We start from the raw sequence: 24,908 nt of genomic DNA on the forward strand, positions 1-24,908 counted from the left end.
GAAAGTGCGACAGATACTGCGCCTTTCCTCCAGAAGTCTCATCTTGTCTAGCGTTCCCCTGCCATCTGCAGTCCCACACTTGAACCCACGCCAAGTCCGAGAAAGTGTGACAGATACTGTGCCTTTCCTCCAGAAGTCTCATCTTGTCTAGCGTTCCTGCCATCTGCAATCCCACACTTGAAGGTGCGCCAAGGAACGCCAGGCCACAGGAGTGCTGGCCTACCATCCAAACGAACACTTGTTGGAGAAAGTGTGACAGATACAGCGCCTTTCCTCCAGAAGCCTCATCTTGTCTAGCGTTCCTGCCATCTGCAATCCCACACTTGAAGGCCCGCCAAGGAATGCCAAGCCACAGGAGCATTGGCATACCATCCAAAGGAACACTTGTCGGAGAAAGTGTGACAGATACTGTGCCTTTTCTCCAGAAGTCTCATTTTGTCTAGCGTTCCTGCCATCTGCGATCCCACACTTCAAGGCCAGCCAAGGAATGCCAAGCGACAGCCACCACAAAAGCGGGACACACTTTGTCCATGACTGTGTGAAGGCTTTCGCCTTAAAAACACAAATAAGTTCATGTCCCCCACCTCAAGCCTCGCTATTTGAACTATACCTCTTCTCTGCTTGCTGTAGGGGAAAGGGGGAAGGGGAGGGGGGAGTAGGTAGGTAGGTAGGTAGGCAGGTAGAAATACAGGCGACACCTAGAAGACTGGTGACCGAGTGTTCAGGCTGACGACGACATAGGGCATACATGGCAAAAAGACTTGCGGTCCCAGGCCTATCAATCTCGGTGCTAGCAAAGTATTTGCCTGTAGACAGCTCTGCTTAACTATTATTAGTTCTATGACTGCCATATCACATGTATATAAAAATTGCCTTTTGCCTACTGACGACAACAGCAAAATAACACCAGTCCTGAAGTGGAGAGACAGTCTGGAGTTTGAAACATGGCCTTCGATATGCCAAAAAGGCAGGGTTCACTAGTCTGGCTGAACACTTCAGCATGCTGTACAGTGTCAGAGTGGGTCGCCCTCTAAAAAAAAAAAAGCGTTGAAAATATTGCAGTGCAATTTGTTCGAACTCCATGCCAGTTATTTGAAAACTTCTCCCACCTGGACTGGCTGCGAGTTCCAAGTGACCAGGAGTCGTAGCAGGGTCTTTTCCAAGGCATCCTGCAAAGAAGAGGGAAATGTGATTGTGCTGCTCTTCCAGCAAACTATTTGAGAACAAAGCCACAGCCCCCCGCCTAACACCAATTCTCCTTCTTGTTTAGTGAAGTTTTGATTAGACACTTCTCTACAGAGGAGCTTACACTGCATGTTCTCTGTCTACCTGGGCACTGCTCTCCCGGAAAACAGACCAAATCTTTACTATAAGCTCCAGAACCAGTAGTAAAGCCAGTATACATTGCCTATTTGTGCAGAAATCGTGAAAAGTAAAAAGTGGTGCGGGGCACTAATAAATGGTGTGCACTGTGGCACACCGGCATAGACCATAAGAAACTGGTGCGTCAAATTTATGCTTTGTAGTATATATGCAGGTCCAAACAACTTGCATCCAAAATCTGCATGTCTATTCAGCGCTGAATACCAGCAGGCTTTCAGTAAGAGGCAGCACTATATAGTGGTGGCGTCAGTTAGCTGCTTCAATTTTAAAGCTATTTCACCATGCTGACGTTGTGATTCTCTGAACTGCTGGCGCTGCACAGCTGATCACATGCACAATAGAAAACATAGAAAAAGAAGGACATCCACACCGGTGTAGCACACACTGACAATTGGTGGTTTAATTCTAGTATGAAAGAGGAAGAAGAAAATGTTCCATGACTACAGGAAAAAGAGCAGAAGAAAAAAAAGGAAGCAAGAAAAATGAAAACAAGAAACAAAAGTTTTACTGAGATGTTGCGATGCCCACACTATCTGAAGAAGGATGACTGCTCCTCACACGATACCAGAGCGTTAAAAGAGGTACAGTCAAACCCACTTATAACAATATTCAAGCGCCATGAAAATATAATTGTTATAACCGGGTTAGGCCGAAAAAAAAAAAAGAAAACTTTACAATCTACACTTTTAATGAGGACACGTTAGCTTACACATTTTATTTCGTAGCAGGAAGAAACCCGTAATCCGTAAGAGTTGTCTGTTTCATGGCAATCTGACAGACATTTTTTGCAGGGCATCCAACAGCTGAACATAGTGCAGTGGAAGGTTTTTGGCAAAAGGTTCCCGCAGATATTTGATCATTCTCAAAGCCTCCTGGCGAGATGTAACCTGCACAGGTTCCGGTTCATAGTCGCCATCACTACTGTCACCGTCATCCGCGCCAGTGACTGCTGCGAAGATAGCCTCGTCTGTCAGCTCTTCATCTGTCACGACTGTATCGTCAGCATGTAAAAATTCCTGAAGTCCCGATGCGTTGCCATCACTACCGCTCACTGTGGACCAAAGTTCGGTTATCCCTGTGTCAACAGCAGCTTTGCAGTCTTCACCGTAGCTGGCATCCTCAGCGAAGCCCGCCTTCCTGAAGAAGTTCATGATAGTGGTACTTCTGCCCATGCTCCAAAAATGAACTGCACTGCCATCAGGAGCGAGATCTTCAAGTCTGGCACGGGTCGGCGTTATCGGACAGAAATGTCAAGGTTCAGCGCGAACCTGCTCAAAACACGTCAGCGATACAGTGCCTTGATGCAAGCAATCCCACCTGCATCCATAGGCTGCAAGCCTGCAGTGATGTTAGGTGAGAGGACAAAAACTTCCACATGCAATAGCTTCTGAGCTGTTTGGTGTGCACTGCAATTGTCACCAATACCACACTTCCTGCCTTCGTGCTGCATCTGCTCATCAAACTCGACTAGCCACTTGTGGAAACGTCTGCGCATCATCCATGCTTTCCCGTTTTGATGGTAGCAAACTGGGATCCTAGCAGCCCTACAAAAACAGCAGAGATTCTTGGATTTCCCTATGACAAAGGGGGGGCACTTGTTGCTGCCGTCCATGATGGCACACAAAAAAACGGTCACGCGCAATTTACTTTGCTTGCCGCCCTTACAGGGATCGTTTTTGACAGCGTGCGTCTTTGACAGTAGCATATGAAAAAAAAAAGCCCAGTCTCATCCCCATTGTACAAGTCCCGGTCTGCATGTGCTTTTCGGATGCAGGGAAGTGTTTCCTCAAGCCACTTCTGCGTAACGTCGACATCGAGCAGCCCTGCCTCACCCACGACTGCCTTGTAGATGATTTTACGTCTCTCATCGAACCACTGAATCCAAATATCACCAGGCTGGAAATTGGTGTTGCGCAGGAGGTATGAGAAGTGCCCCGTGTTCTCTACTAAAATCAGGCCACTAATCGACAGGTTTGCTGCATGGGCGTTCCAGGACCACTGGTAGAGCGCCTGTTCTACGTCTTTGTAAACCCCGTGCCAAACCCTTTTCCGCCTGTCGTCTGTTACATGGGCAGCACTGTCATTGATTTCATTCTCAATTTTGGCGGATAATTGTCGATATTGTTGGTTGCGCCAGGCCGTACATGCACATTAAGTTGCACACTTTTACGCCATTCTTGTGCTCAGGTACAACGTTCTGGTTAACTCCTAGTGGTATTGCCGTTCGCTTCCTCCTCTGCATCGCTTATGTTGCGCTTCCTGAAGGAGGATCCTCCACTGCTGTTCGCAAAACATAAAGGGCCAGCAAGATCGTAGCAACGATGATGGCACACCAGGAGAACCACGCTGGAAAAACGTGCACGAATGCTGCTGCACGCCTGCCACAAAGCGTGCAACAGCAAAGGAGGCCTGGACAAAGCAAATAGGGGAAGACAGTACAGCACACCACGGTCAGCACATCCTCAGAATAGACTGCTCCACCATGCAGAGGCAGAGTGGACGCGATATTTTTTTTTCAACAGGCCACGGGTGGCCTCGAGAGGGAGCGCTCAAAGCTCGAAGAGGGAGCGCTCCCTCAGAACGGCTGTGCCTAGCAGTGCCTTACGCCTTCTCTCCTCCTCCGCATAGTGAAACGCTCCGTCCTCTCCCGCGTCTTCGTGGCATGCAAGCTTCTTTGGCGCACCCGACCAACGCATTGGCTCAACGCGTTCTGTCCTGATTTCTTTCTTCTCTTTATTGTCGCTGCATCGGCGTTGTCGACGACTCCACGTACGTGTGCGCTTTTGTGGTCTCTACGTTATAATATTTTATTGTTATAACCAATAATATAATGTGACACCATTATAATAAGCAGTACATGTTATCATAGAACCCATGGCAAACCTGACGGTGGTCTCTACGTTATAATATTTTATTGTTATAACCAATAATATAATGTGACACCATTATAATAAGCAGTACATGTTATCATAGAACCCATGGCAAACCTGACGGTGCAGCGGCTGCCCACTATTATTTCTATTATATTGTTAAAACCAGTATTGTTATAAGTGGGTTTCATTGTACTTGGCCATTTTTAGAAGGAAAGTAAAAGAAGCTGCTCAAAGCATCAGTACCATGTAGAGCACTGATATGTGGGCTGCACGAGGCAGGAAAAGCCTGTACAGTTAAACTTGGTTTAAATTAAATTGTAAAATGTCCGTGAGTTTTCATCTCCTCCAAGTTTTCATTAGAAGCGGTTTTCATGTGAACGCTCAAATTGGCAATGCAGAATGGAAACCGGATTAAGAAGTGGATCTAATGTCAGTTTGTGGTTTATAGTCATAAAACTTGATTCTTTTTTCTTTTTAGTAATTCAGCACTAAGAGATAGCAAGCGCCGTGAGTTCATTATATTAAGGTCAACCACCACAACATATAAGCACCGTGAGTTCATCATATTAAGGTCATCCACCACAACATATTTGCTATATGGAGTTTTCAAATGCACGTGCCTCAATACGGGCGGCGTTGAATGAATGAAAAACTTCATATTATCAAGGAACGTGGTTATCAGTGGTTATGGCGCTCGACTGCTGCGCCCAAGGATGCAGGATCAAATCCTGGCCGCAGCGGCTGCTTTTCAATGGAGACGGAAAGAAATGCGCCCGTGTGCTGTGCGATGCCAGTGCACGTTAAAGAACTCCAGGTGGTCGAAATTTACGGAGCACTTAGTCGCTTTGGGACATTAAACCCCACGAACAAACATGTAGGTTCGCCACATAGATGTTTAAATGCAGTTACAGCACTCCGCAGATGCATCACTGATTCTTGGGCAAGCATTGCCGAGGAATTCGCCAGTGGCATGTTCCAAGAAATATGAGACACTGAATATGGTCGACTGTATCGAAAACAATCTTTCATGGAAAGATATCCCTAAAAAATGACTCCCCCAAAGACAATAAAAATATTCCTAAAGGCATGAAATGCAGGTAGAACACACTTTCGGTCAGTTTTCCTCACTTGCACTATATGTAGATAATTTTTTTTTTTCTAGGCATGTGCGAATACTAGTGAATTATGCGTTTTAAAGGGGTCATGACAGCTAATATTTGAGCATAAACTGATTATTGCGTTTCACTCCACACACGTTAAATTATAAATCCTCGAAATTTGAACTAATTCGGTTTAGTATATAGTTTTAAAATGAATTTTTATTAATAATATCCAAAGTAGCTTCCTGGTCTGGCAACCATTAGCCGTTGAAGTCACAACGAGATCTTATTACACCATGTCGTCTGCTATTCGCAGTGTCGGCTGTACTCTTTCATGCACGCCGTGGACGGTAGTCACTGAGAGAATTATTTTCCTTCAGCAAAAATAGTTTATTCACATATTCTTTTTTCTTTGACAAGCCTTCACTATAATGTGACCTTAGTGATCCTCGGACTTGTTTTGGGCTTCGTCTCGAGATTTTCGAGGAGGCCGAAATAGATGGTCTTATGCTGTATTATTTAAACATACAACCAGAAGCATATTATTCTTACGTTATGAGAGTTAGCTTGTCAGCAAAATGCTCCCGCATATAAAAGGCGCATGTCCAACATTTCCTTCCGCCGGGGTCCAAAACTAAGAGGAAATTTCAAACAAGCATACATTCACGCGAGAGCATACCTTGCGACGTTAAAGAAGCAGACAAAACTGTTAGACGAAGCGGTACCCCTTGACTTGCTGTTAGTCAAACTTAATTATTCATGACTGGTAAAGCGCACGAAAGCATGCGCCACCACCTCCGCTTCAGTTCTGCCATCGCAATATCCATCGTGATTCGAATGCGCTTCACTGCCCGCACCAAACAAAAGCCGCCCATCTGTTGCCGTCTCCGCGTCTTGCCGCCGCGCGTGCGGCTGCGACAGACTCCCGAGCCAAATGACGTCTCGCGAGTGCTTCAACGTAAACAGAGTAAACATACACCATTTAGTATTTCGTGTGTGAGCCCTAAACTATCACAGGAATGAGCAGATTTTGGGATTGCGAGTGCGCCTCCAGCGTGTTTGTTTACCCACAAACAGCGCCGACAGCTGCCGGCTGTGCTCGCCAGACTGTCACATTGACGTTTCCCGCTAAATGTGCAGGCGCTTTGTGATGTAAACAGTCGTCGATTTGGGGTCGCTACTGCTAGAACTACACTCAGCAGCCATATTCAACTGCTAAAAGCTTGTGAATGCGAGCTCTGTAATCGCTGAAACTCTAGACTCAAACCCCGCGTACTCGTGCTAGGCCTATTCATCACAGAACGGGCCGGTAGTTTGGCGCCGACTAACATCTCTGGTCAAGGTCATTGCTGATGAGAAAAAGGGGAACATATAAAGTGTAGTCGCTTATTTTCCTTTTTATAACGCAGTTAAGCTACAGATGGGCGTAGCCCATCAGGTGTCAAGTTCTGGCTCGGCCTCTGAATGCGATCCGACCAAACCAGATCGGGCGACTGTCCGCTAATCAAATCTGTCGGCGTCCCGGGCGGAAAACCCCACACTACAGCGATAGGCGACTGTTGGTCATGCTGGCGTCATTGCCGGTGTAATGCGACAGATCGGTGCGTCGATAAGCAGCTAAGGAACTTAAAGGGACACTAAAGAGAAAACTGAAGTAGGCTTGCATTGATAGAATGCCAATTCCTGATTACAAAAAATCCACTCTTACTGAAAAAAGAGCTGTTATAAGGTAGTAAAGAGGAAGAACAGAAATACAGGTATCGCCGCCACAGCCGAAACGCGCAACTACAAATCACGTGACGCGCTAGGGATCACGGAGGCAACAAATGCGAATTACGTTGCCCGTTTGAATGCGGTCGTAGGTTTTGTCTCGAATATAATAACACGCTTTTATCATATGTAAACGACGGTGAAAAGAGAACGTAAACATTGCAAGGCAAATACAAAAATATACTTGGAGGCGCCACAGGCACCCACTTCAGTTTTGATTATCGGCTCAGGCATTTCGTGCGCACTCGGATAGTTTGTTTTGACCTGCAGCGCCTGAATTACGAGTTGAGAGCAGCAGTTGCACCTTGATGGTTCCCATTTGAGCATTCGGAGGCACAAGCGAGCGAAATCCGCTGCCGCCGACACGCTCTTTCGTTCACACTTCTGCGCCAGCACATCGCCACCGTCGCCGCTTTGACTGCGACCTGACCGCTCGACTGCAGCTACGTACGCCACTAAAAGCATACATATGCTAAGTACCGAAGGAAAAACGCATTATCATTCAATTGTTCACTAAATCATGGCACATCTGACCAACATACTGCGTCAACAAGACCTTCAACGTGCTATCTGCAGGCGTCGTAAACAAAAGGGGCATACTTGCCGCTCATACCAAGGAGAGCGTCGATATATTGCGCTCGTCGCCCGGCGAAAAAAAACGGCCTCGGGTAAAAAGTAAAAACTAAAATAACGAAGCACCAGAAATACATTACAAAAGGTAAAAAAAAAAAAAATCAATTTGTAGAAAAAAAAAAAAAACGCCAGTAGCGGTAAGATTCGAACTCGTTACTGCTTGTTCCGTAACGTTCGGCGCTAACCGCTCGACTACGCCGCGCCACAGGAACCTTGGAAATATTTTTGGTTTTTATGTCATGGCCCCATTTACAATAAAGTGTTTCTGCTGCTGGTCTAAAAATTACAACTTCTTGACCCACGGCGCATGCTGCCTGCTCTCACGTCTTGCAACTAATGTTCTGGATGTCTATGCGCACTATATTGTGCACTGGATCCATTTTAACATGTGGAATTTCACAGCGCTGGCAAATGTAGTGGCGCCAGCACTTCAGTCATGTTCTGCTACTGTGGACGTAATTTTCACTGAACACGGAGCTGTAGCACAAACGTTGAAGGAAAAAAGTGCGACGAAGCTTTAAAACTGACGAGCGCAGCACGGAGGACACTATTTTGCTGGTAACTAAATCTTATTTGTATGTAAACATGTCGGGAAGCGTTGCGATGACCGAGGGCTCGGTTTGTTTATACACAGTGCAAGAAGGAGCGCAAAAGCTTGAGAAACATGTAAAGTATTGTACATTACAAGCGCTCTATGTTGTTTTTTTTTCTTCCTTTATGGGCCCATCGCTCGGTAAATTACTCTCCATCGTTTTATTTATTTCGGCTGTGGCCGTCATTACGAGTACACTGTTGCCATGTTGGCCCTTGAGGGATGCGACGCCGCGGGCCGCGCCGGCTCGCTAGCTATCACGGAGTCTCCGCTTACGTCATAGTGTGAGTCACTCAACTCCGACTACGTAGTCGGAGGGCACAGTTTGAATTCGACCGGCGGGAACAAGAAAAAACCTCAACTTCTTGTCGTAATATCTCAGCAATTATTCGATTTTTTGCTGCCGGATATGCGGTAACAGTGTCACCATATGTAGTTTATTAGATTTTCATACCATCTTTGGATGTCTTTAGTGTCCCTTTAATTGCGTGCAGCCCACTGACTGTGACCATGCCTTAAGCTGGAAAAAAAAAGCCAGGCCTTACTCTATATCGCTTTCGTGCGGTAACATCTTCATCAAGCATTTCTGCATGAGGGACGACCACTGTTTCAATCGTCCAAAAAGAAAAGAAAGAATGAGACGTGTCCTTTGATATTGCAGCCTTCATTGCAGACGACGATCCGACGCGTATCCTCTATGACGTCATACGAGCATCTCAATATGGCGGTCGCTCTCGGTGGAAGGAGCTTCTCGATTCCGATTTCTACAGCGTTTTTTTGCAATTGCGCCGCTTGCTAGGCACTACAACTATGCGTGTAGAATCACAGACCTGTGAACAAACCGCAATACAATGACCAACCCTGTCATCCGCCTTTAAGCCTATAAAAAGCAAATACCTATTCTGTTCAAATAATTTCACAGCAATGCAAAGTTTGTTATTGCCAACATACGTGAAAATAATAAAAAAATGACTTTATTACAGCTTAGTAACTCACAGTTCCTAGATAAAATTTTCTAACTAGTAAAAAAATTGCAGAACATTTAAGCTTCGCTTTGAGAGCAGTTAACATTGCCTTTTCATTCCGTGAATTTGATGTTGGCAAAGTTAAGGTTAATGTAAAATTTGAGGTTAAATGTTTTAGTTGGCTTGGTTTTCGATGAAAGGGAGGGCCAGTATCCGTTTCACTTCTCAGTGGACATCTAGATTTACAATGAACGGTATGAAACTGGAGCTACTATGTCGGAGTTTAGAATAACTATCGCAAACTAGAATTGCAGTCCTGACTAGAAGATGGATGATAAACGGGAAGTGAAAAGACACCACCCTTAACACTGAACAAAGAATTCTTGCATCGTAAATTTCGATAAGTAATCACGTGCATATTTTTTCCAACATTCCCCCCACCATTTTTCAGGTCACAGGAAGGCCATTAGAATAGTTGTGTATGCTAACAATATTGTGTAAAACTGTTTGCGATGCCACCCGACACCCACTTCCAGTTTGGGAACTGCTTTCGTGCGCCATGTTCTTCCCAACATGGAATGGCTTAAAGTCCCTTTGTCGTTTTGTGTATGAAAGTACAGAAGTTTTACAATTTTTATGCTGGAAAGTCTTCTCCGCTGAAACGTCATCAATAAATAAATGTCCAGTGTGTTTGAACATTTTGGCACTAACTTTGCCGCGGCAAGCTAAGAAGCGATCAGGCTTCAAGCCGACTTCGTGCCAAGGAAAGGCAGCAGTGTGTTGTGCATAGGTGAAAGGTTATGAAAGCTAAAAAACAAGTTGGCACGTGTGTGCTGGCGCATTACACGCATTTCTCCCGAAGGACTTTATGTACTAGGCAGGCAACATCTGTGCAGTCTAAAACTTGAGAAGAAAAGGAACAGCCTGCCTGTATCAACATCTGCCCACCAGCCTGGCAACTTCCAAATATTGTTCGAAACATAGTTTGTCAATCAATTATTGAGTGATGTACTGATGTACACTCCCTGTTAGTGCACTTACATTTTGTGCAGTGCTTGCAGCTACAGAACTCCCCTGGGCTAATTTTCAACATTGTGACGACAATAAAAAGTGTCCACAGTACCAGTCAGACAACAGAGCCTTATGGCAAATTCAAATGGGAGAGCAGGTGCACTCGAGAGCACTTCGAATGTGCTCTCAAACAAGCGGGCGCCCTCCAATGGGAGAGCAGGAGTAGAATCACTGGCATCCAATGGTACAGGAGGAGGGCTTTTCCTCCGCTAAGAGCACCCGAGTGCACTCCCAGTTATTCCCTTGTCTAAAGCGAGTGTAGAGAAAGTCACATGACATAAAGTGGCATATCCGCGCCATCTGTTTTGTTTTTGTTTTTTCTCTTGAGTCGGCGACGCTCAAAATGGCGGCTGCATAGCGTCGGCACTCGGTGAGCAAAAAGCATTGCTCAGGTGCTGTATGCATGTTTGAGAGTGCCTGCTGGCGTCGAAAGGGCCAAAGGAGGCAGATCGCCGCGCTGTGAAAACAAAGGCATACAAAATAAGCGGTTCTTCACGGAGCGTTGGCCTCTCCTCGGGTTGCAACTGCTGTCACTGCTGAGAATGCTGGGGAGAGAAGTGCGGTCAGTGCGGTCACATGGTCGTGGCGCGCTGCTCTCGACACGCAGACAGCGTTCCCGTGGGAGGACAGTTACACCCTCGCTCGGCGCTCTCCTGTACTGCTCTACAATGCTCTACGCCCCTGCTCTCGTCTCCCCAACCGAATGCGCCATTAAATGGCGTTTTCTGGGATTGTGCCGCTTCTCCCGAATTGACAAGTCTTGGAGGTCATGTGAAACAAAGAGCAGGCAGCCAACGCCACGGCCACCAACTTTTTGGAAGAATAATGAAACCTGTTCCCACCTGGAAGGCGCCCATCAGCTTGCCATAGTCCTTCATGCACACCAGCAAACACCTCAGGGCACCTTCGTCAAGCTGCAAAAGAGTGCAAGGGTGAGCAATGAGACACGCGACTCGCAGGTTTCCCTTTTGCTCATTCGATGATCATGGCAAATAGAAAAGCACTTCTGCATTTACTGTCCTGAATGCAAGCTATATGTAACAAGACATGGATTCATACAAGATACAATGCTTCTTGGAGGACGAAAAAATAAATCCCACAGTTATGGCTCAAATCAAAACTATAAAATAGTCGTCACTTATGTTACCTTGTGTTTAACCCCTTCAAATCAAACACTGAATGGCAAAAGAAAAACTGTCTGGTGTACAACTCCATTTACAACCTGCAACATTCAATCTGCTTGTGCACAACTGTTCATGACACTTTAGAATTAGCACATGGGTTTTTACAGAGAACTGAACAGTATCTTGCAAAGTTATACCAATCCGCGGCAGAAAGGAAAGCTAGAAAATCTTGCAATGGTACTACCCCATGACCCAAAATTTGATTACTGGCACAACAACCTAATTGTCTACCATACTACTTCCAATGAGCAGAGTGATGACGAAAAATTTTTAATAGTAATAACTGCTCAAAACACATCGGGCCGGTTTCGCAAAGTTCAATGCTTGTACAGGTGCTGTAGCCCTGCCTTGTCCTGAGTGATAAGCGCAGCCGATTGCCCTCCTGCACAGCTACAATCGAGCCCCCCCCCCCCTCCCACAACAGCCCTCCTATAATATTCCAGGTTCTAGCACAGCCGAACAAACCATCGCATGATGGCCCATAAGCGAGACATGACACAGTTCCTTTGGAAATTCATCTGCTCAGTGACTTGAACAGGACACGTTCAGGTACAAACAATAACGAAGGAAGAAAGAATTCCCATTTGAAACAAACCCCTACAACCCCGCCACTAACCCCAGTGTACATATTGCACACTGCGCAGTGTAAACACGTTGCTCGACAGTTTTGATGAAAAAGGCATACACCTACACACTGAAGCCACACTTGGAGAGAAGCAAGAAGCAAATGATGAAGCATCAGTTATACAGTTCTTGCCACAATGAACTAACTACCCCAATGGCCCCTGTAGCCATACAACCACAAGCACCCAACAACCATGTGCAGGTCTCCGCACTCACCTCCCGCTCTACCGGCGACGACAGTTGTGCCAGAAGCCGCTCCAGCAGCACAGGCATGAGTCCTGCTGCATCCCGGCTCAGCTGTTCAGGCAAGAGCGGAAGCAGGCGACACAGCAGCCGCCAGCCCGCCCGCCGGGATCCTCGAGGTCGCTTTCCCTGCACATAGGCATGCACATATACATACTGCTGCCATGCCGTGATGACGGCAATCTAACAACCAATAATGCACCAAAAGGCTCCCAAAATAAACTCTCTATTGGGCTGACCTGCACGCGCAGAACTAAACGGCAAGGCGGCAACAATTACAACGAGTGTGCTCGCTGGTCATCGAAAAACAGAATCACTGCCACTCTTAGCCGTGCTCAGTTTAAAACTGACAAAAAGCTTTAGAGAGTTTTGCAACTCTGGTAGCTTTGCAGCCACGTAGTGCCACGTGACTTGTGCGAGAAATTCATTACATATTTTACCTACCAAAGGCATTACCTTTCTAGCTCAGAAGTCAGCAACGGACCGTATAATCATACAGTGCACACTGACCAACCACCTGGAAAAAAAAAAAAAAAAAAAAAAAACCCTCATACTTTGCTGCCAAAATATACTATGAGCCAATCAGCTGGCCATATTGCGAGTTTGTGACATCACCGGCTACGACTGGACTTGACATCAGGGCCGGATGTGACGTCATCATGACATGATGACGTCACATCCAGTCATGTCTAGTAACTGGAACTGACGTCAATGACGTCACATCTGGTCATGACATCACGTCCAGTCATGACCGATGATTTCTCCAGGCGATTCACGCATATATGAAGCTAACCCCACCGGGTGTCCGATCCAGGTGTCCGTGCAGTGCCTTTCATTTAGCACTTCCTCAAATGCTGCACCACACAGCATACAGATGTAGATGCAGTAAAGCAGGAATCAGCAGTGTTTCAAATTGGTTTAAAGGAAGGAAAAGGCGCAGTATCTGTCATGCTTCTCCGCCACCGACAACAGATAAATATGACGAGTCTCGAAGTATAATCACGGATAACTTAGTCGAACCAAATGCAAACAGCAATGCTGTGTCATCAGTCTAAAACGAAGCAGGAATCAGCGGCGTTTCGAACAAAGGCTTTCGCCTCATTGCACCTTAGTGGTCCAAAGTGCTCCCTAGAATAACTTTATTAAATAACTAGCCATGTGCAATACATTAAAAGAAGCACAAGGTTCTTGCTAGCATGCATGAAAATAAAACAAAAACAAAAAAACAAACAAACAAAGAAAACAGATAAGGCAAGCTGCTTGGCATGGGCGAGACTTCCAGAAAGCACTGGCTGAGATTTTACAACAGTGGCCTTACTGCAAGCAGGTGGATGATGGCACGTGTCCAAGTGAGGGCCTCTGCCTCCACAACACTGGCTGGGAAGGTGCTGAGGTAGCAGTCCAGCAGCAGCAATGCATCGTGGCTGAAGATGATGACAATGATGTCACAAGGAGGAAATACAAGCAAAAATGAGGGACCACCGAGGGCCCTATGACGCAAGCAACAATAGTGTCTCAAACAGCCTGTCAAAAAGTGGCTTAGAGAAACTTCAGAGAGAAATGACCATTGGTTCGTTTGTTTCATCATAAGCCATTTTGCTCCAGTAAGTTTTGTGTGCACCACCACTGCCACATGGGCAGTTGTGAGAGAGAGAGAGAGAGAGAAAGAGAGAGAAGGCAGAGAGGTTAACCAGGAAAGCTTCCGGTTTGCTACCCTGCACTGGGGAAGGGGAATGAGAAGTTTAAAGGAGAAAGATAGAAGAGACTGATAGGAAAGGTAAGGCGGCGAGGAGCACAGTCACAGTTTCTCAATCTAGTTTGTGTCTCTCATAAAACACATAAGTGCTTTGAAGGCTTTGCCGTTAGACGCCTTCTGTGGCCATGGGCCGAGGATTTTCTCCTCTGTGAAAGGACGGCTGTCAAGATGGTCCAGAGCCGAACGCAGCGCATATCTTTCGCTTGAAAAAGCAGGGCACTCGCAAAGGGCAGTTGTGATCATAATTAAATTTGAAGCACTTGACATGTAGGGCTGCTATACACTCCCACTTTACTGCTATCAATGAGCTGGCCAGGAATATGCCAGGCTGTGCAACATACAACCGTTCTCCAAGAACACATGCATTTGCGGCCTCCCCACAGTGTAAGAATATTTAGGTGATGACACTGACCGCCCGCCAAGGTGGAGAGTGAGCCTAGATTGTGTTCGCCTTCTAGTACATGCACCGAAAGCAGCAGTGCGGGTGCGCCCCGTCAGTGTCTATTGGCTTGCGAAGGGGCACGTGTGGCTAAGCGGCATGGCTGGCTTTTGGCACCATTTTAGGTGGTGTTTGTCAATGTTTTGCGCACCCAGAAAGCACCAAAAGGTGTGTAGGTTAGGTTCTGAGTTTCCACGCTGCGGCAGGCACCGTGTATGAACAAAGTCTGCTACAACTATCTTCCCGTGCCGTAGTGTGCGACCAGTCACGGTGATCATTGTGCAAGTTCATATAGTGGTGCGGGCCGACGCCGCGACAGTCGCCACTGCCTATGTATTTAGTGGCTGTGATAGCTGTTGTTGTTGCACACCGCAGAAGTCCAGCCGTAACCAGAAGCCGACCAGACGTTATTACGGGCAAGAGGTGCTTCGCACCCAACTGCAGATCAGGCTACCCGAGTTGCCTGGATCAAGTGTCCCTTTTTAAAGCTCCGTTGGACCCTGCTCACCTAGAACAGTGGTGCCTGCCAATACCCAGAGCAGATAGTATATTGCAATCGAGCGACCACGTCTGCGTGAAGCACTTTTGAAAGCATATGGCATCAAAATCGTTCTACACCAATGAAATGACAATGTACTCTCAAATATACCCAAGAAGAAGCTCCGCTGCTGTTGCCGAATGCTGTGACTAGTATTTTTCTTCTGTGTCCGAAATGTCTGACTACACAGACAAGTTAAAGAAAGTCTCCAAGAAGATGACAGTCTGCAGACACGTGTGCAAAGCAAGTGGCCTGCTCCAGTCACTATCGCCCGTATGACCGTATTTATGACGGGCAGTGCTTGTAATAAATATGGCTACTGTATTAAAAATATAAATATACTATTATACTATACTATAAAAATATACTACCAATATAGCTATTGTAATAAAAAGGCTACTTTTTTCCACAAAACGGCTATTTGGGCTGCAGTTGGACAAAAAGATTTGCTGTGGACATTAATGAATGCCACAATGAAGGGATCAGAATTAGGCCACATGGGAGTCCTCACTGCACACAGGCACCTTTTGCGTTGTTTCGTGGCAGCGCAGCTGCCCATGTTCTCTGGCTCAGCAGTCAAGCTACCTGGTCTCTAAGCTATCCTCGGGCTTAAAAGTCTGGATGGAAGCTGCTAATGGTGCTCTGGGTCCTCTGTTTCTATACGGATGAGACTACGCTTCGAAAAAGCATCTGCATAGATCACGCCTTGTGCGACATGCCATGACAGTGAATCAGTTAATTTCTCGCGATCTCGCAACCAGTATGCACCCACTGTACTTTTAGTGCCACAAAACGTGGCAGTATGAAAGGCAAAAGACTTGCCGGTAATGTTTATAACAATATGCAGTTCCATACTGTACCGGACTAGAGAATGTTAGATAGAAAATTTCGTGGGCCAAAATTATAGAGTTCATTAATTCGCTTTAACAGACAACTGAAATTATTTTCAGCTGACAGGTGAAATGCGGAAACGCCCTTGAAGTTTCTCTTCACATTTATAGACCCCAGGTGGCCGATGTTAATCATATTCTATATCCCCTTTGGGCGCAGTGTCCCTGTATGAGGACGTGAACTTTGCACGGCCTGCATGTTTCAAGACACGCAGCCTGAGCCACATTTTTTGCAACTGCAACAACTTATGCAAAGAAATCCTGACTGGAAAGCATGGCAAAAATGGACACGACTACGTTCTATGAAGTCAACCGTAATTGCTTCCTGTTTTCATCATTTTCGGACTGTTAAGAATCTGCGCTGACCAACGTATTAGTATTTATTTATCGGAAGAAGAGCCCGTGACAGTGAAATAATGGCTATCATCCTTGATGCGTATTCAGTCTTGCATGTAGTTCCAAATGCTAGCGTCCTTTTCCGGAGATAGGGCACCTCAAAGCCGCCTCTGCCGAGTGTTCGGCGTCACTTTCTTACTTTGTGCACCTGCTGTGCAAAAAGGCAATAAAAGCGCCGTTTAGGATGTTTCAAAACACGCCAAACTCGCCAAACTCGACTTCCTTATGTCACTGTACCCTCCGAGGTCAAGAACGAGAAAGTGGCCGGTGAGGGTAATTTCTCACTTTATCTTTCGCGCTGTGCAGCAGCTGGATAGAACACCTGTGAGACGCAAGTACTGAGAAGATTGCACAAAAAGGTATTTTGGACACGACTGCCTTCCAATCTGAAGTAGCAAACAGCCCAATCGTGCAAAGCAGAACACCTCAAAAATAGCGCAGTCGGACAAGTAGCTAGTACCCAAAGCCTGTTGCAACGAAGGCTCGACAGCATTTGCTACTGACAGCTACTATTAGGTACGACTGCTACAACCACTGGCCGGAGCATGTCAACACACCGAACTCGCAGCACTGCGTGAAGGATGCACAGACAACTGAAATTATTTTCAGCTGACAACACATCTATTTGTGTATACCAGCAAAGAGCAACTGCTTTTTTTACCTTTTTCACAATAAGTAGACTCTGAAGTGATTGGTTTAATTAAGAAATCAAGCAATTATCTGTTAACAATGTTTTGTGCCGGATATCTTGCTAAGGACACTATCACACTTACTCCTAGTAGCATGCATGCTTTTTCTGTATTGAGGCGCACTGTCCCCAAATAGGGACACTGCAAAAGGCAATGAAAAAATATATATTTTTTTTTTTCAGCTTCCTTAGGACAAGTCATTTGAAGCGTGGAGAACCGAAAATGACCTTGATATATTTTTTGTATTGCAAAGATTTTTCTCGTGCCTGAAAGGGATATTTCGTGCCTGAAAGGCCCACCTCTTATATTTAAGAGGCAGTAAACCTTTGCCTTAGCAGTCATATGGATGAACGAAAAAAAAAAAAAAAGAAGGAAACTGCCGTGAATGCACTTCGATAACGAGTTTGGAAGAATCACGGGGCCGCTTTAGCGCTGCTGTTCTACCCAATGTTCATATGCAATACGAGTACCAGCAAGGTAAGCATGAAATAGCCTAAAATTATTATGTGTCGACAGCAGTTTGAATCCTTCTGAGCCATTGTTGCATTTAACAAAGCAAATTTACACGCCGGGGCACTTGCATTCTATCAATAGATTAGACCACAATTTGTCTCAACATGGTGCACGGACAAGTAAAGAGATATTACCACAAGTGGCACATCCTGATTGTGGCAAAATTTGCAATTTGCAGCCCAGTAGTTCAACCACACGTCACTAAAGGCGGAGTCACACGAGGGACCATTGGCCCGCAGGCCGCACGTCACATGTTGACACATCACTACAAACCGGTCTATAGTCCGGACCAAAAAAGCACACCACGCACTGACCACAAAAAAGCAATCAGCAAGACTGGGAAGCAAGAAAGAGAGGGAGACTAGCTTTTGTCCACACACACCTCAGGCCTACCAACCCAATCATGTCCAAATTCCCCATTCATTCCCCTGCACCTCTATCCTACACAATGAACAAACCACAAAGCACGTGTGCAAAAGCCTGTTTCCTTCTATTATCCCATGGCAGTGAAAGTTGCAAGCTGCACGTCTACGGTGAGGGAGTCCATTCCCGCCGAAACATTGAGAACAGTGGGCTGGAGCGCGCATGGCTGCGCGACCCCCTGCTAAACCCCTATGGAGAAAAAACATTTGACATCTCTCGTTTGATCGGTCCATGGGCAAAAAGCGTGCCTCATATAGCAACGACGTGTGAACACATAATGCACGGCCCGCAGACCAACAGTCCCTCATGTGAATCAGCCTAAGGTGAGAGCCAGGCCATTCCCACTTTTCTTTTTATGGGGAGCTCATTAGCCAGCTATTATCTGCTAACAATTCCCTTTCTCTTTCTCTCTTTTTATGAGAGACTTCCTTATGGCAAAGTAGTATATAAAACAAAGAAATTGCTGCTCGCACCACACAGTTAAAGAGAATGATCATGTGACGAGTCAAACCCGTGCGGGCAACGCCTCAAGTGGCACTTCGGTGCTCGGCAAACAGTGTGGTTAAAGCCGACTTATCCTTGTTGAAAATGTGGAAATAGCCTGGCACAGTCACTACCAATGTATTCACCTGTTTGAAGCAGAAAAATACATTTCAGAGACTGCTTTATGAGGGAAATTGGGTGTAACCTGCTTTGAGTAAAACGTGTCAGGTGTAAAAATGGATGAAAATAGAGTTCGGCTGAAAATGAGGAGGCCTCTGCATATCACCCTATCCTGAGGACAGAGTATGCAATGACATCAACTTATCTGGTTTATAGAGTTTGATGCCAGAAAGTGGCTCAGGCTGTAAGAGTGTCACCATGGTAGAGGCCTTGGGATAATTTTGACCACCTGGGGTTCTTTAATGTGAGCCAACATCACACGGTACACAGCTGCCTTACGTTTTGCCTCCAAATGCAGTTGGCACAGCAGAGATTGAACCTTGTTATCCCGACTCAGTTGTCAAGCGCTTTAACTGCTGTGCCACTATGTTGGGGCACACCCTGTTATTCTGAAACAAGTACTGACAAACTGTACCTTCTTCATGCAGATATTAAATGTGAACTTAGTTACAAGCTTTTGCAGTTCTAGTACTAAGAAAAGTTTTGTATTCAGAAAAAGTACTTTTCAAGCAGACCCGACTGATGCTGTGGATGCAATTTCTACAAACAGGTCAACATAGAGTCCACATATCTTTGAGGACAGAAGTTGTATAAGTTATACATATGCCAACAACCACTGCATTTCATTACCATAGATTAAAGCCCGTCAGTTCAACCTTTACCTCTGAACATGTGGCCTTCAACTATCTACCCTGACTGAAACTAACGCACACTGCAGTCTTTCGTAAAAGAATGTTACATACTCCACAGTACTTTAGAGCGTTCAGATTCTTTAGATAAGGTAAGCAATCCTTTTATACGGGCAACAGTAACAGAGTGAACATGGCCTGTTACAGACATCAGTGGTCACAATTATCTGATTCTGAAGTCTAAAACAGCAATCACTTTCTATTGCCCATCACTTGTTGCCAACTTGTCTTCGCTGGCACCTGTCATACCCTTTATTACACATGCACATTAAACAAAATGACGCATCTACAATCGTAGGCATGCAAGGGTGTATTTTCGTTTCGGGTGTCCATAAGTGTTCATACACGTGTATTCAGCAACACTTTCCTTTCTTACAACTATGTCCATGACTGCACCAGGGCAGTTTCTCCACGGCCCCTAATTTACCCTCACTTCGCAGAATTTCATAAACAGTAGAATTTTGAAATATATTCTTTAAGCACGAGCATGTGCTTTCTGTAACATTATTTACATCTATAACTTCGAGGAACAATTCGGTATACGATCCCATCCAGCTTCATGCACCCGAAGATACTCTTGGCACCATACACACCATGTATTCTACTGGAAATCTAATTAGCCAGCCGGTAGGCGCCTCTAAAGCAAGGGCACCTCTAAAGCAAGCATGACTTCATCCGTGAATACATTAATTTTGGCCATGAAATGAATCGCAGCGGGGCAGAATTTTACCTGGTCTTGTGTGACTGCAGCAGAGATTTAACTTTAGTTGCGACAATTTTAGGAGTGACGTCGGCCTGAAAAAAAAAAAAAGAAGAAAGAAAGCAACGGCAGTCAGTCAAGAGTACGCTGAAGGCTAGCAAGTCAAACGTGGCGCTGTTCGCTTCGCGTGAAGCCCGCATGCACAGGTTTCCAGAGAACGGCATTGGAAAGCAGTTGCACAGGCAAAGAATTTCGCTTCAATACCCTTATGAGCACACCAAGCGAGGCACGCTGACACTGGGCAGTTCTCTTTCTTCAGGAATTAATTTTTGCGGCTTCCCAGACAATTGGGTAGAGTGCCTAATACACGTGCATAGCCAGCTAATCCACACGGAAGCGACCCCGTCACAATTTAAGAAGAGCAGCACGCGAAGCGAATTTTATAAAAATCGGAATAGGCGCTCATGAGGCTCAATGGTTTGTGCAAGCTGAACAGCACGCTTGAAAAGCTTTTTTATTTGTGTATTTTATTCACCATGATAACCCCGCCGCTACTTTCAAAGCTGTTGAATGACAGATGTCCCGATTGCTTTTCGATGGCTCGCCTGGAGCGCTCTAGGAATTAGGAGGACTTCTGACAGGCAAGAATAGCTCTAGCCTAAGGACCAGTGAAAAGTATAATATACTTTCCCATAGAACAAATATCCCGCATGAACGTAGAGGCTAGTCAGCCGCACTGGTCGTTTGATTGGAGAGACTCACCTGGCCAAAGTAGTCCGAGTTAACTTGCGAGACTTCTAGAAAGTTCAATTTGCTCTTTGTAGACTGCTTCGAGTCGAAAGAACGCTCGAGCAGCGTAAACATGCTCGAAAAGCCGGACGGCAGAACTCGGTACACCACGACACCAACCAAACCACCAAATGCAGCGTGTTTATGTGTAGCAGTTGCCAGACGCTGTTCGGACTACGCTCCCTCCTACGCTCTGCGGTGCGGTCTTTGCCACTGATCTCCACTAGGGTTTCAGTGGTCTTTGCCATGGTCTTTGCTCAGAGCAGGTCATCAAGCTTTCAGAAAAACCTTCAAATTTCTTGCATTTGTAGCAAATTTTGATCCTAACAGCTATCGCACATTTTTCAAATTTGTTTATATTTGCACATTCACGTGTACTTGGTTCGCGACTTGTTGCGGTGTTCTTGAATAATAATAATAATAATAATAATAATAATAATAATAATAATAATAATAATAATAATAATAATAATAATAATAATAATAATTATTATTATTATTATTATTATTATTATTATTATAATTGATTCACAAAAAAGAAAGGCGTAGTATCTGTCACATTTCTTTCTGTGGACACCTAAACCGCGCTGTAAGGAAAGGGAGGATATAGGTGGGTGTGAAAGTGGATAGAGAGAGAAAGAGGAGCCGTAGTGGAGGGCTGCGGAGTGATTTCGACCCGTGCGCTGTCATATTCTAGGCACCATAATCGCACAGCCCACGGAGGCCACTTCGTTTCGTTCGCCTCCATCGAAACGCAGCTGGCGGTCGGAATCGAACTCGGGTACTCCGGCACAGAGTCGGGCGTCTTACCACATTACCACTGCACCACCGCGGCGGGGCGAAATTAAAAGTAAAAACATTTGCCGACGATTACGTTACTTCCTAATGCGAAATTTAAGCGCAGCTGATCATCAGCTAGCTGTTTCACCTTTTCAATAGATTGAGGCAAAGATTTCGAGCAGGACAACAATGAGACGTTTATTAATTTTTCACACATATATTCCTTCAACAAGCACTCCACTAACAGTTCTTGATTGTCATGAAGGAAGCTTTTATGGTCGTCCGAAGTCTTCCACTACGGCACATTCTTCCTCTCTTATTTCACTACCATCTTTCACCTTTTCTTTACAGCTCGATTAAGGTGTCCGCGCAGAATTGTGACAGATACTGCGCCTATTTTTTGCTGTCAACCAATTTTAAACGCCGCTGATGCCTGCTGTGTACTGCGGCTATTTCTAAATGCTCTGTGGGGCGACATACGTTCGAGGAAGCGCCAAATGAAAGGCACCGTACGGACGCCTAGCTGGATCGAACGCCCGACGAGGTTATTGTATGTTATGGTGAGCCAGGTCAGCTTGCGTGAATTTTCCTGGTGACGTCACCACTCATGACGCCATGACCGAATGTGACGTCATTATCACTTTCGGTTGTTAGGCATGGCCGGATGTGACATCATAATGACGTCGCATGTTCTGTCATGACGTCACGGCCGATGACGTGATATAGCGTTATAGTGACTATAGTTAGCTATTAGTACTGGTTAGTGCCAGAGGAAGGAGGGGCTAGCCGAGAGAGGGGCAGAGCATGCATGTTACGAACCGACGGCGACGTGAAACGCAGGAAAGGCGGCAAAGAGACTCTAAAATTGGCAGTGAAAGTAGAGTCCCTAGAATACTTGCAATATTTCTAGGGACCTTAGTGAAAGCAACAGCCGCGTGGCTGCGCTTGGGATAGCAATTAGGCTACGCGCTGAGCAGCGGCCGGGCTCTCCTCCATAGTTGGTCGATCCTGGCAGCGCGCTTATACACCACACACACCATCTTCGCACAACCATTGCAACGACATAGTGACATATAGAGAAAGCTGGCGCTGATTGATCGATTGATTGATTGATTAAAACTTTAATTTCCACCAATTTAGGAGGCCCCCTACGCCCGTTTACTCCCCGCTCCTGGCACGCAGGCCTGAGGAACGGGGGCTGGAACCTCCGCGACTAAGGACTGGCGAATATACATTGATTATTCGTGGCCTCAGCCGCCAGGCGCACGGCTTTCTGCTGGTCAGCGGGGACTTCGCTTCGCAGCAGGGTTACCCAGGCTTCTCTACTTGCAGACTTAGGGCATTCCCAAAGTATATGGTCGAGGGTCCCCCTCGCTTCGCAGGCTTTACATTTATCGTTTTTTCTATCTGGGTGTGAAACAACCAGACAGAGTTCGGGAAATTTCCGGCTTGTGATCGCCGCGATGGCCTCAGGATCCGGCGGCGGCATTAGACGTCTTCCTAATCTATAATTTTCGATTATTTCTTTATAGGTTTGCAAACGTTCGTCCATCGCCTGGCAGTCGCGCGGCTCCGCGTTTGCCCGGAAGTAGAGATCGATCTCGGGCTAAATCATGGGCCGCTTCGTTGCCGGGGACGGTACGTGAGTGCTGGGACCCAAATTAGGGTGATTTTGCGATCGATTTTAGCTGCAGCTTTTAGAATTCGGGCGGCTTCTCGCGAGACCCTGCCTTTTCCGATATTCCAGAGAGCAGTTTTACTGTCGCTAAATATCAATCTAGCCTTCGTTCCGACGCAAGCGAGCGCTATTGCGACCTCCTCAGCCGTGTCTATGAAATTTCTGCTTCGGATGGTGGCGGAGACGACTGGTGCGCCGCTACCATCGACTGTGGTGATGACGTCACTTCTCCGGCACCGGCCTCTGTCCCATAGGCCTGCGTGCTGGGGGCGGAGAGTAGGGGGCTTTCTACATTGGTGGAAAAATAAAGTTCATAACAGGCGAGATTTAAAACTGATTTATTTATTTTTTATTTTATTTATAGCAAGGGAAAGGCGCGGTAACTGTCTCGCTTGTTTTTTGTGGACACCGCAACCGCGCTGTAAGGGAAGGGAGGAAGGTGGGAATGAAAGTGGAAAGAGAGAAAGAGGAGCCATAGTGGAGGGCTACGGAGTAATTTCGACAACACCGGACACCAAGAGTGCCGCCGCGAATTAAGGCCGGCATAACCGGCCGTGTCCGGTATCCCCCCCCCCCCCCCCCCCCCGAGAATAACCCAAAGACCCCTACATATATACCTACCTACAACAACAACCGGCGACCCCGCGGCGAGGAGGAGGAGGAAGAACATTTATTTCCGCCGAATATGGCGCGGCAGCCACCTCCGGGTCCGCACGCAGGCCCGCAGGCGTCCGGTGAGGCATCCGGCCCCGCCTAGGAGAAGTCTTCAGCCGATGGGATCTAATGTTGCCACGTGGCCGCAAAATTTACAAATTTCGGTTTCTGCACCGTCCCTCTTTTGCCCTCTGGCACCCGTCCAACTCCTCCGAAGGGGCGAAAAGAAATTTCGAGCTTGGAGTCTTCTCCAGTCGTATGATTCCTTTTTACTCAGGGATCTATCCGGTGGCGGATGTATCGGTCTTCCTTCAGGTTGTCGGTTACATCCCTAAACGTATCAATACATTCTTTGCTTTTAGATGATGTTGTGGAGGCGTCCGCAGCACCCCGAGGTAGCAAGGAGCGGGCGAGCATGTGGGCAGCCTTGTTGCCGGCGAGACCGGCGTGTGCTGGGGTCCAGATTATGGACACGCTTTCGGCGAGAGACGACTCGTTCAGAATTTTTGGAGCACGATTGCTGACTCTACCCTTGCAAAAATTCCTAACTGCCGCTTTGCTATCGCTGATGACGTGTTTCACGCCTGGTCGTGCAATGGCAATAGCTATTCCCAAGCAACCACCGACGTCCGTTGTACGTCCGAGCTAGAGCCGAACGTCCTTTGCCGAAATTGTACGTCCGTCGGACATACGTACAACCTCCGGTTTCGGACATCCGTATTCGTACGTCCGTCGGAGGTACAGACTACATCCGTTTTTGTATATCCGCATGAGAGACGAGGTGTATGTCCGATGTACGTACGGACTACGTCCGTTTTTGTATATCCGCATGAGAGACGAGGTGTACGTCCGATGTACGTACGGACGAGTATG

The 24,908-nt window shown here is 46.4% G+C and overlaps 1 protein-coding gene across 1 annotated transcript in view; it reads right to left on the reverse strand.

Moving 5' to 3' along the window:
* Positions 1–21,113, reverse strand: part of LOC146199392 (uncharacterized) — a 68,656-nt gene extending 47,543 nt beyond the window's left edge. The window contains exons 1-6 of the mRNA XM_084594841.1: positions 20,897–21,113; positions 20,165–20,229; positions 13,757–13,862; positions 12,412–12,567; positions 11,230–11,301; positions 1,110–1,169 (exon numbers count right to left, since the gene is read on the reverse strand). Of these exons, the coding sequence (XP_084450967.1) occupies positions 1,110–1,169; positions 11,230–11,301; positions 12,412–12,567; positions 13,757–13,862; positions 20,165–20,229; positions 20,897–20,998 (561 nt within the window). The 5' untranslated portion in view covers positions 20,999–21,113. The remainder of the gene's footprint in view (positions 1–1,109; positions 1,170–11,229; positions 11,302–12,411; positions 12,568–13,756; positions 13,863–20,164; positions 20,230–20,896) is intronic.
* Positions 21,114–24,908: the final 3,795 nt, after the last annotated feature.

Source organism: Amblyomma maculatum, chromosome 2 (assembly GCF_055883805.1).
Source record: "Amblyomma maculatum isolate TAMU_Amacu chromosome 2, ASM5588380v1, whole genome shotgun sequence".
Classification (NCBI taxonomy): domain Eukaryota; kingdom Metazoa; phylum Arthropoda; class Arachnida; order Ixodida; family Ixodidae; genus Amblyomma; species Amblyomma maculatum.